At 39.6% G+C, this 12,542-nt stretch overlaps 1 protein-coding gene and 1 long non-coding RNA gene across 3 annotated transcripts; one reads left to right on the top strand and one right to left on the bottom strand.

Moving 5' to 3' along the window:
- Positions 1 to 18: 18 nt before the first annotated feature.
- LOC116052192 lies at positions 19 to 7,973 on the bottom strand. The gene is made up of 2 exons (XR_004105522.2): positions 7,927 to 7,973; positions 19 to 128 (listed from the first exon to the last, which is right to left on the bottom strand). It is a non-coding gene; the product is annotated as an uncharacterized LOC116052192 (long non-coding RNA).
- LOC118492954 lies at positions 4,592 to 8,038 on the top strand. 2 transcript variants are annotated; one of them, XM_036000473.1, is made up of 6 exons: positions 4,592 to 4,692; positions 5,583 to 5,753; positions 5,935 to 6,260; positions 6,414 to 6,612; positions 6,702 to 6,762; positions 7,799 to 8,038. In XM_036000473.1, the coding sequence occupies exons 2-6, from the start codon at positions 5,594 to 5,596 to the stop codon at positions 7,866 to 7,868; spliced, it is 816 nt and encodes a 271-aa protein (XP_035856366.1). In that variant the 5' UTR covers positions 4,592 to 4,692; positions 5,583 to 5,593; the 3' UTR covers positions 7,869 to 8,038. The 2 variants fall into 2 exon arrangements, with proteins under 2 accessions (XP_035856366.1, XP_035856365.1); XM_036000472.1 differs by having other exon boundaries at positions 4,595 to 4,691; positions 5,589 to 5,753.
- Positions 8,039 to 12,542: the final 4,504 nt, after the last annotated feature.

Genomic DNA, 12,542 nt, shown 5'->3' with positions numbered 1-12,542 from the left:
GGTTGTTTTTGAAGTCCGCCTCTCGTCTGTGCCAAATTGGCACCAAGAACTACTTTGACGAGTGTAAATGAGCAGCTGACATGTTTTCCACCTGCTGCTGAAGATCACAGCAACAATCATTCTTCTACCTTCAACGTGACTCAAACATTGTGGAGCATGTCACAGTTTTTCATTTTAATTAACCTGTGAGATGTCTATAATAATTTTGTTTCAGTTCCTTTGTAGGCGAATCTGCCCCCAAAAATCACCACAACTTGAAGTTGAACTGACAAATGTATCTCAGTAATTTGAATAGTGTTGATGATATTGTTTTACCACTTTAATCTACTTTAAAGTGATTATTTCAAGATGTGTAAACTAAGAAAATTATTTTTGCATCTTCTGCTATCTGTAACTTTCCAATAAACATATTTAGCAATTTATGGTTTGTTTTTGAGAACATGTTTATTATAAAAACACTGATGGTTCAAGGGAGATGTTTCCCAATTGGATGCTATGGACATTTGGTTACTGATCTTCGGCGCTTTGGTCCTTAAGCTTGATGCCTGCCTCTATGGGAATTTAACATGGGGTGTACTTACTTATGCCCCCTGTATTTTAAGGAAGAACATGTATTTATTGACGATACATTATTCATTCACAAAGAAAAGTGGTGTCCTTAAAGGTTGAAATTTTCCTAATATTTTTTAATTAAGGCAATTTCCAAAAGATGGGTTTTTATTCCTCTTTTTAGTCAACTTTAGCATGAGTGTGTAAACATTTGCAAAGGAGTAAAGGAGAAAACTCTTTAAAAAGAGAGAATTTGATTAACTTAACTTTTTGTGGCTTTATCCATTTTAGTATAGATGAAGGTAGGTGTCATTAAGAAAACCTATGTTAATGGATAGGGCTCTTTGATGCAGCTGACGTTGACCTTTCTTTATGGAACAAACACGGCAGTGGGCAAGGTTGGGTCAAGTTTGTTACCGATTAGTAAAAATATAATCTGAATACTTTAGGGTATGCTGTCACTTACTGTCAGGCACAAGTCTGGATTGGCCTCCAACAGCTCTAGAAGAATGTCTTCCTCTACTGCTGTGTCAGTTTCATCAAAAATGTCAAGTTGAGCTGCATCAGGAAGCCCAAACTTATTTCTGACTATAAAAAGAGGGACTGTAACCAGATAAAGTCACCTGGAGCAAATTTTATATTTCCTTGTCTTGTAAATGTTAAACTAAAAGAACCTGCAGCAAAAAGTACTGTATACTGCCATGTACTAACTAATGTTGATGATTCCACTATGAACTGTCATTAAAAGTAAAGCCCTGCAATTAAAATAAAAGATTATGACACAACATTCTAATAAACTGTTATAGTATTTAAATATTTCAGCCACAGAGAATCTTTTGCTGTGATTTGTTGCTAAAGTGGCTATATATTTTGTTTGGCCTTTAAAGGATGGATATTTACCTTCCCTGATGAATTCTGAATAGGTGAAGCCTGAATGAAATTTGATGTACTTCCTGATACTATGGTATTTCACCTTCAGCAACATGGTAATATCCTGAAACTGCACCTAGTGGAGAAAACGCAATAAGCGGTTCAATCTTAACTGCAACGAGATGTTAGCTTATGTTTAAGTGGCAAACAAACAACAGTGAAGAAACAAAAAATACAGATGTCTTCTTACTTGATAGTTTTATTACTTAAGGTGCAAAACAGTGACTAACGTTTTGATGTAGAGTTACATCTTCATCAGAGTACTAGGAGAGAATGGGCAAAGAAGCCCTTAATAAGAATCAACAACAGGTGCGTAAGGGGGGTGTGTTAGCTGCCTGAAGATACACCCATCTCAACCAAGGTGTTACACTCAATCAGTCATTAAAGGGCAAATGCCCACACACAGTTCAAAAGTGAATTAAAAAACAATGTTGATAGGTAACAATGTTGATACGTAACAAATATAAAATGTTCACAATACAATTGAAATAAAAGTACATTCATCTTAAATACTATACTTTAACATATTTTGACTTTAGAGAAAGCAAGTTAAATTAAATTTTTCATTTAAACCTAAAGGTTCTAAAGTGCCGAGTGTATGTATCCAGAACGCTTCCCTGCATAGAAGTTTATTAATGATATCACCACCCCTGGATGGAGGTATGATTTTCTCGATTCCCCAAAACCTCAGTGATGCAGGGGAGCCATGATTGGCCTGCTTATAATGCCTCGCATATGTTCAGGGTTCTATATTAGGACCCCTCTTGTTCATCATGTATATTAATGATCTAGGACAAGATGTGTCTGACGCTAATATGCATTTTTATGCTGATGACACAATAATTTACTGTTTTGGACAGAACCCTGTTAAAGCTGTAGAATCTCTGCAGAAAGCTTTTGACGTGGTCCAGCATACACTTATCCAGCTAAAACTGGTCCTTAACGCTGAAAAGACCAAACTAATGTTGTTTTCAAACAATAAGAAGGTCCCTCAATCTATCCCCTTTGTGTCCACTCTTGAGGGAAATGTCATAGAGATGGTTCACACCTACAAGTACCTTGGTATTTTGTTTGATGACTCCCTGACTTTTAAGCCCCATATAGACAATCTTGTGAAAATGCTTAAACTAAAATTGGCCTTTTTCTTTCGAAATAAATTTTGTTTTTCTTTTGAGGCAAAAAAGCGCCTTGTTAATGCAACATTTTTATCCATTTTAGACTATGGAGACCTGTTGTACATGAATGCTTCTGCTAAATGTCTCCACAAGATTGATATTGCATATCACGCTTCTCTGCGGTTCATTACTAATTGCAAGGTCTTGACCCATCACTGTGAACTGTATTCCCGAGTGGGATGGCCTTCTTTGTCCTCCAGGAGGCTGGGTCACTGGTATACTTTCATTTATAAGGCCATGCTTGGTCTTTTGCCTTCCTACATCTGTAATTTAATCTCACGGAGGAGTGTTGGCTCTCACTGTTTGCGTTCGAATGATCTTTTGTTGCTCGCTGTTCCACTTGCCCGTACAGAATTGGGAAAAAGGGCTTTTGTTCACTCAGCCCCCCACACATGGAACATGTTGCAAAAAGACTGGAAATTGACTGAATTACTTTCATTGAACGCTTTTAAGTCCAGATTGAGAGCATTTGAGTCGATTCTTTGTAATTGTTTCTCATAATGTATATGTAATCGTATTGTATGTTTATAACTTTTTTGCTGCTTCTTGGCCAGGACTCCCTTGAAAAAGAGGTTTTTAATCTCAATGGGACTTTTTTCCTGGTTAAATAAAGGTTAAATAAAAATATGTTAAATTCTGGGTACGAATAGCTGTCTTATGTTCAGATATTCTTAGTTTGAGTTGACGTTTTGCTGGGCCTATATAAGCCAGTCCACAGGGACACTTTAGAAGGTACACTACATGTGTACTGTTACAATTAATAAATGAAGAGATAGGGTATTTCTTGCCAGTGCGAGGATGTGAAAATTCCTTCGTATTGGTCGAGTTAGAGAATTGCGCACAGTTACCACATTTATAGAAACCCAAAGGTGGGTTGGGGAGCCAAGTGGTCAGAGGTGGATTGGACATATTTGAATGGACCAATCGGTCATGAATGTTGCCAGCATGCCTAAATATAAACCTAGGCGGATTGGCGCATATGTCTTTGAGTGTCGGGTCACTCTTCAGAACATGCCAATGCTTGCGAATAACGTTTTTCATTCTTCCTGCTTCTGGAGTGTAGCCGGTCGAAAAAAATACTCTAGGTGTTGTGTGTGACTTAAGTTTTTTCTTCAACAGTGAGTCTGTACTAAGAGCCCTGTCCCATGCTTTTGTAATATCAGATTTGTCATATCCTCGTTGTTCAAAACGGTGCGCTAACTGGGCTGCTTTTGACATAAAATCAGTTGTGGTGCTACAATTTCTTCTGACTCGCAAAAACTGGCCCACTGGTATGTTGCGGACTAGATGACACGAGTAATTGCTGTCGGCTCTTAACAGGGTATTCCTACTAAGGGGTTTGCGATAGATGGTGGATTGTAAAATATTATTTACGGTCTTAGAAATAGTAAGATCTAAGAAATCAATGGACTGATTATTACATTCCATAGTAAAGGACAAATAATCTGTGTTAGAATTTACATAAGTCAAAAAATGATTTAGCTCATTAAGTGTACCCTTCCATATTAAAAGAACATTGTCTATATATCTGCGCCACAGTGATATTTTGGAATGAAAGGGGTTATTTTCAATATTGTTTATATATTTTTCTTCCCATAAACCCATCACCAAACAGGCATAAGAGGGTGCATGTGATTGGGATCGTGATTCATATTCTTGGCTGAAAATCATCATGAAGACAACAAAAGCTGTAAATAAAACCCTGTGATCAGTTTAAATCTCTGTTTTCGTGTAAAGCGATAAGAAGACAACAAAAGCTGTAAATGTCACGGATCAGGTGAACAGTCTCTGATGGCACTGTGGGTTAAAAAAAGAAATTTGTTCCCATGTTTTCACAATGGACACAGAAACTGTGTTGAGTCACAATGACTTTTTTTTCGGAGCTTTTGATTAAACGAGCCATTATAACTCATAAAACAGGGCGGTCCGCTGCTTGAAGTCATGATATATAAACTCAGATTTTCTGTCTGAAGACACAGAGCTGCAAACTTCCATCAACAAAGAAAGTTTATACTCTACTTGGAACAACGTTCGAACCGTAAGAAGCATCTTTTTTTGTTATAATTGTTTGTATTGCCATATTGTCAGTGCTGTTTTTGTTATATTGTATGAACAGTTTTATTTGATGATGATTTTGTTTTCTGTCGATTGCACGTTGCTGGCAAATTTCCCTAACAACAGGAATATGAACATGCACATGTAATATGAACACATCTATCAGCTATGCAATAAGAAACACAGCAACAGCAATATTATCAAGGCCACAATATAGCTCTCTCACTCCAAATAAATGTTATGTCGTAACACGGGCTAAACTAATTATTAGTAATGTTATTTGTTATTTTAACAGTTTATTGTTGAGAACATAACATTTGATCTATTATAATAAATTTGTAAACCGTCAAATAAACTATGCATTATTTGGATAGCTATTATAAAGTTGCAACTGATATTCATAATAACCTTGTTAATGGTTGTTGAAAACTTTTTAAAGCATCTAACATTTAGATAGCTATTCTTTGCAATTAGTGGAAACTTTGTAATAGACACACACATAATGTTTACACTTTTTAGGGAAAATCCTCAACATTAGTTGTGTTCTGGTTTCAGAATAATGAAGACAGTTGGAGAACAGTTGGATACAAAAGAGGATGTAGGCTCTGGATGATTTTATTTCTTGGCAACTATTGTGTTTTTCACAAATGATGCACAGATTTTAGGCATTCTGTTATCAAATGACTTGAAAAATAGGGCACATCTCTGTCGTTTATGGAGCATTGCCCCGGACCTTCACTAGGTTTGGGCTGAGCTTTGAATATTTACATCTGGCTTCAAACCACTTGTTTGCATTGGTTGAGGTACACTGTACACAGGGTGACTCACCTAACCCCCATCCTCCTCTAACCCTGGTGATGTTTTTCCCCACAGAAACCGTTGACATGAAGTTTGGGTTGCTGGTGGTATTGGCGGTGGCCGTTCTGGTGCCCAGCCTGTCCGAGGGCCGGACCGTCTCCAAATGTGAGCTGAAAGAAAAGCTCGAGCAGGCGATCACGCTGCCCACACAGCTTCAACAGTTCAAGGAGGAATACCTGGCAATAGGTGAGGAGAATAAAAGAGTCACAAAACTACCAAAAAGAGAGACAGAGCGACCACAAAGAGACACAAAACAACTACAAAGACAATATTCCACTTATTGACTATCACTTTTTTACGGTATTGAACTTCTCTTCTTTTTCTTCTTTGCTTCCCTCCATCTGTGTGCATGGCTTGTTTGTTGCAGTTATCTGTGAGGCGAACAGCCGGTCCCGTCTGAACACCAACCTGGTCAAGGTGTTAGGCAAACGCACAACTACAACCACAGCCACGCCAACAACTACCCAACCAACTACAACCCAACCAATCCTAACAGATGCCTCAACCCTAGTCATAAACAGAAGAAAGCGTGACGTGACCGGCGAGGAGTCTGACTCGGCAGAGATGGACCACAGTGAAGAGCGATTCATTAAGAAGAGCAGCAGTTTGTCTCTCGGCCTTTACGGGATCTTCAAGATGTCTGAAGAGACTGTCGGCGAGGAGAGCAGCAAGGAGAGCAGCATATCCGATGAGGATGAAGACAGAGATGACAAGGATGAAGACAAGGATGGGGACAGTGATGACAAGGATGAAGACAAGGATGAAGACAGTGATGACAAGGATGAAGACAGTGATGACAAGGATGAAGACAAGGATGAAGACAGTGATGACAAGGATGAAGACGAGGATGAAGACAGTGATGAGAAGGATGAAGACGAGACTGAGGAAGGTGGGAAACGTAAGAAGCGATCCATCGAGGACCAATCCAGTGAGGAGACCAAGCAGTCGTCTCTCGGCCTTTACGGGATCTTCCAGCTGTCTGACGAGACCTTCTGTAACTCTGGTTATCGCTCCTCCAAAAACAAGTGCAACACAACCTGTGATGGTGAGTCTTTGAACCCGACACATACAGACATGATGATTATTTAAATTAGATTTTTAGCATTTTAAAAACTGTTCTTTTTCCTCCTGAAGCCTTCACTGATGACAACATTATGGATGACATTGATTGCTTTGTGAAGACTGATCAGTGGAGGTAAGTTTCTGTACAGCAAAGTTAAAATGATACTGCTATAGATGGATAGTGTAATAAGTTATTTTATAAGCAATGGGAGGTGTATTTACAGCATATACATACATACTGTACATTTACATATATATACACCCTTCTTAGGTATGTCATATTTGTCATAACTGAAGTTATAGCTGGTCAGTATATACAGGGTTATATCCTCACATTTAGGGGGCAAAAATGCCAAATGGAGTTAATTCATAGCATTGAAAGCGTTTAAAAAACGTAAACAAAGTGGAGTGGCACACGTGGTGTTCAGCCTGTTGTATTAAATTCACATAGAAATATTATTTTAACAATTAAGATGGTACATAAAAATACATGAAATCAGAGTTAACTTTATTGCTGAATGCAGTGTTTATATACAGATCAAGTGAAGTCACAATGAAGATTACATTGTATAGAAATTCCAGACTGATCTCAAGAAGTGGCGTATGTATGACACGCCAATTCGTATTCCATTATTGGCGTGTTATCAAGGCGCATACTCGCTTTTTAGCGTGTTTATCAACGCCGTTTGGCCTCCATTGACTTACATTACCTTGCGATTGTATGTGAATTTACGCCGCAGCGAGTAGTATGAAAGGCTGAAAATCCGCGTTAGGGATGATGGGTCAAACAACACAGGACTTTCACCACGGAGACCGGGGATCGCGTCCCGCGTGTCACGTTTCCTAAACTCAACCGTCGCTTTCTTCTTTTACTAAAGCCAACTTGTAGAAAGCTGTATATAGCGTAGACATACACGCGGATAGCTCAAAAATGCGTACAGATAACACACCATTTGGCTTAAGAAAGTGGGCGTGTATGTTTACGCAAAGTCATGATATCACTGTATCCAGCCAGGAAAGTTACTAAGAAACTAAATATAAGTGCAGGCATTTAACTTCAAACAATGAAGAGTAAAGAAACATTACAGTTATGGAACCGTGTGCTGCTTACTGACAAATTAATAACTGCTGTTTTAACAAATTGTTTCACTTTTTCTTCGTCACAATAGGTTGTTTTTGAAGTCCGCCTCTCATCTGTGCCAAATTGGCACCAAGAACTACTTTGACGAGTGTAAATGAGCAGCTGACATGTTTTCCACCTGCTGCTGAAGATCACAGCAACAATCATTTCTTCTACCTTCAACGTGACCTTTGATCCTCATGGTTTCATCTCAAACATTGTGGAGCATGTCACAGTTTTTCATTTTAATTAACCTGTAAGATTTCTTTAATAACGTTATTTTGTTTCAGTTCCTTTGTGGGCAAATTTGCCCCCAAAAATCATGACAACTTGAAGTTGAACTGACAAATGTATCTCAGTAATTTGAATAGTGTTGATGATATTGTTTTACCACTTTAATCTACTTTAAAGTGATTATTTCAATGAAAAAACTAAAAATGATTTTCGCAACTTCTATCTGTAACTTTCCAATAAACATATTTTGCAAGTCATGGTTTGTGTTTGAGAACATGTTTTTGTATAATAACACTGACTAAATCTTTTTCTGATCAGAATAATAACTTTATTTATATGACACATTTCAGCAACGAGGTGATTTATTTTATATATTTTTTTAGGGCATTTTTAGACCTTTATTTATTTAGGATAGCTGAAAACATGAAAGGGAAGAGAGGGGGGAATGACATGCAGCAAAGGGCCGCAGGTCGGAGTCGAACCTGGGCCTGCTGCGTCGAGGAGTAAACCTCTATATATGGGTGCCTGCTCTACCAACTGAGCTATCCTGGCGCCTGAGCAACAGAGCAGATGTCATTTCCTGTGTTCTGGTGCATTTTAACAGGCGGTTTGATACTGTTATCAGGCTATACTAGCATGAGAAAAAGATGGGTACATTTTGTTATTTCACCCAGAGGAAGTGATCGGCCTCAGATCACATATTTTAAAACTTTAGTGCGTAACTTTTGGATATTAATGAACGTCCGTTACATTAATTTCTTTAAAGGTCCTGGTTGATGCACATTTGTTTTGGTCGGTAATGTAGCCTATCCTCCTATTCCTCACACAAATAATTGTCCAAAATCCACAACTTTAAGTTGGATATATCAATCTGTTTATTTTTACATTATAACAAAACTATAATCAAAACAAAATAACTCAACAAAATAACTCAAACACCATCTCATGTTTTCACATTTCCCCGGGCAAAATTCTTTTGACCTTGATGTGCGCAACGCATCCGATGCAGTTAGTCCACACCTAACACACCTTTGGCTCCCCACAGCATCAAACACTGGTTGCCAATGAAATAACTCCAAAAGGTCCCATATTGTAAAAAGTGAGATTTCAATGTCTTTTTTTATTATAAAAGCTATAAATACTGTAAAAGTATGAAAATGCTCAATCCACAGAGAAATGCACACAGCCGTATTCACAAACTGTGCCTTTAAACGAGCCATCAGCACTTCTGTACGGTTGTGATGTCACAAATATACTATATATAATGTTGCTACAGTGCCGTTACAGTCATTCTCCTGCTGCAGTGGCGGTGCAGAGACTCAGAGCGCAGATGCGGAACACCTGGAAAGGCGGACCAATCACAGCAGACTGGGCTTTTTCAGGAGTGTGGCTGAAAGAGACAGGCGCGAAAACTGGAGCGCTTCAGACATAGGCTGAATACAGGTATATTCAGACAGACAGTGTGAGATAAATAGACTTTTCATACTGGCTTGGCAAAAATGCTAACATGCTAGCTAATGCTACACAGGTTTTCATATAACCTCTTTAGTAGACCTCTATTGCAGTAAGTAAGTAACCCTGCACTAAGTCCGTTCAGACAAGAATGTCTGATTGCTTCGAAGAGAACTTTTCCATGACAAATTGGATCAGTTGTAGTCAGGCTACGACATGCGGTCTATATCCAAGCGTACCTAAGTACATACTGACGGCATTGATTCAATGCAGAACCATAAATCAAGCTTTAACCAACTCTGACTGGGGGATCCGGAGCTGTTCCCAGGCCAGGGTGGAGATATAGTCCCTCCATCTAGTCCTGGGTCTTCCCCGAGGCCTCCTCCCAGCTGGACGTGCCTGACGTACAGAGGCGCCCAGGGGGCATCCTTACCAGATGCCTGTACCACCTCAACTGGCTCCTTTCGACGCAAAGGAGCTGCGGCTCTACTCCGAGTTCCTCACGGATGACTGAGCTTCTCTCCCTATCTCTTAGGGAGACGCCAGCCACCCTCCTGAGGAAACCCATTTCTGACATTTGTACCCACAATTTAGTTCTATTGGTCATTACTCCACCTCAGGGACGTCACTAGGATTGAAAGACAGGGGGGGCTTAGCCACGAGGCCATACAAAACTTTCCCTTGCATAATCTTACTTACAATCTCTAACGTTAGCTTTTAGATACATCAAAGCTGCATGGGGGGATTTACTTAGGCCAGACTGTGCTCCTGCTGAGGTCTTCTTTAGGCTAAGACTTAACAGCATCAAGCATCAATATCTGCCCGTGTAAATGTGTGGTAAAGTAATACCATACCTAATTCCTCTCTCTATTAGATAAGTCGCAGGTCAAAATAAGACTATTTAATTACTAGGGGTGTAACAATACACATATTCGTATTGAACCGTTCGGGACAAGGCTTCCGGTTAGGTGCGCATTACAAACCGAACGATTCGTTGGACTAATCCTATTTCATTTTTTAAAAAAGAGCTTAAATTGTGTGAAATATAATGTTCTCAGTGCCACTGCACTCAACAAGGCAGCCCAAATGACGAAACAGGCAACATGCTGTCTGCCCTTCCCACTCCTAAAGAAAAACACACTACTCCAGTCAGTTGTTGCAATATAGTTGGTTGACAAGGATTTAAAGTATGTCTGAATTTAATAACCTGATGGCGAGATGAACAAAAGTCCTAGTATGTATGTATGTATGTATGTATGTATGCTCATATATAGCCTAGTCTACATAAAGGCAACATCTACATACTTGTTTAATTTATTACAGCAAAGGAATGCAGAAAGTTAAGTTGGTCAGAATCAAGCATATAAGTAGTATATACTGCATAGCAATGCGCATGCACGTGTGTGTAGTGGTACGCGCATGTCTTTCAAGCGTTGTGATTGGTCGAACCTCCGTGCACGTCTCGCGTGCACGTTGACGTAATGACGTCATCGCGTCCTTACGTTCGCGGCGCGGTCGTGTCTCTAGCGGCCGATTCTGGGAGCGCATCTCGCGGACGTAATGACGTTAGCGCGTCCTTACGTTCGCACTGCGACCGTGTCTCTAGCGGCCGATTCTGGGAGCGCATCTCGCAGACGTAATGACGTCAGCGCGTCCTTACGTTCGCACTGTGGGCGTGTCTCTAGCGGTCGATTCTGGGAGCGCATCTCGCGGTCAAACCTTGAGCAATTTCTCTGCGGTCGAGACTGGGCACACAGCTCGTGGTCTGCTAGCTAGCTTGTTACCACGTTTTTTTCCCTAACAAAGGCCTCTGGAGATTTTGCTTTTTAATTCTTTCTGTTTGAAAGAAAAAGAGACTGCGTTTTTTCAGCAATGCATATTACAACGTTTTAATAGCAGGCCTTTTACCAGCTATCTTGCTCACTTTTTTATCCTCCGTTTTCACGGTACCTGGCTCACTTTTTAACAAGCATTTTAGCTAGTCTGCTAGCTAACTTTTTACCTCGTTTTTCACAGCCTTCCTGAACAAAGACCTCTGGAGTTTTTTGCTTTTTAATTCTTTTTGTTTGAAAGAAAGAAAGAGACTTCGTTTTTGCAACTATGCATACATGTGGTAAGTAAATTTAAAAAGCTATCTTCTGTTTAAGCATATTGTAAGATATTTAATGCAGTCAGTCATTCATGAATTAAAACGATTTTGGGACATATATTTTATCTAGTTTGCGTCATTAGGTACTGTGTCTAGACAACCCCCCGTGGAACAAAGGATCCGGACGAAGGATCGCAGACTTAAGCATAAGAAGAGAGCTGTTGAGGTGAGTTGAAAAGAAAAACAGTAAAATAGTGTGTTGTATTTTAAAAAAAAAAGGCTTTTCTGATAATGTAATGTAATGTTTCAGGCTGAAAAGACAACCCAAGAAGGATTCCCGCCCAAAAGACCCCGCCTTGCCTTTGTTCAAGCCTCGCCTTCCCTGAACACTGTATCTAATGGTTCTACCACTGACGCCGAGGTAAGAAAACCCCTTGTATCCAGCAGAATATATTTATCTACTATTTTAAAATATTTTTATATAATGTATACATTGTTAAAAAGGATTGTCCTTTTGTTTCAGCAACTAAAGGTGGTCTCAGACCTGGTGTCTCTGCTAAGCCAGGGGCTTCAGAGCGTTCTCCTACAGCTTCCTGATGGGGTTGGTGGGATGTAAGCGATGTCTCTGGTAGGACAGGGGCTTCAGAGCCTTCTTGGGCTTCTACGGCAGGTTTTGTCTAGGGGAATAACAAACATTTTGGTTAAATAAAGACACACACACACACACACACACACACACATACTTCAAACAAAACACAAACCTCAAACGATGTCTTTTGTAAAGGTGAAGCCCTTTTTGTCCACTCTCAATAGAGACACTCCGGGGGATGTATGACTCTTGGGCCCTATGTGTGAAATCCTCCTCGGGTGTCAAATGCAAAGGCACCAGGTCTGAGACCGCCTTTAGTTGCTGAAACAAAAGGACAATCCTTTTTAACAATGTATACATTATATAAAAATATTTTAAAATAGTAGATAAATATATTCTGCTGGATACAAGGGGTTTTCTTACCTCGGC

Source organism: Sander lucioperca, chromosome 4 (genome assembly GCF_008315115.2).
Source record: "Sander lucioperca isolate FBNREF2018 chromosome 4, SLUC_FBN_1.2, whole genome shotgun sequence".
Taxonomy (NCBI): Eukaryota; Metazoa; Chordata; class Actinopteri; order Perciformes; family Percidae; genus Sander; species Sander lucioperca.
The sequence above is the reverse complement of the archived record's forward strand: the minus strand, read 5'-3'. Positions and strand labels throughout refer to the sequence as shown.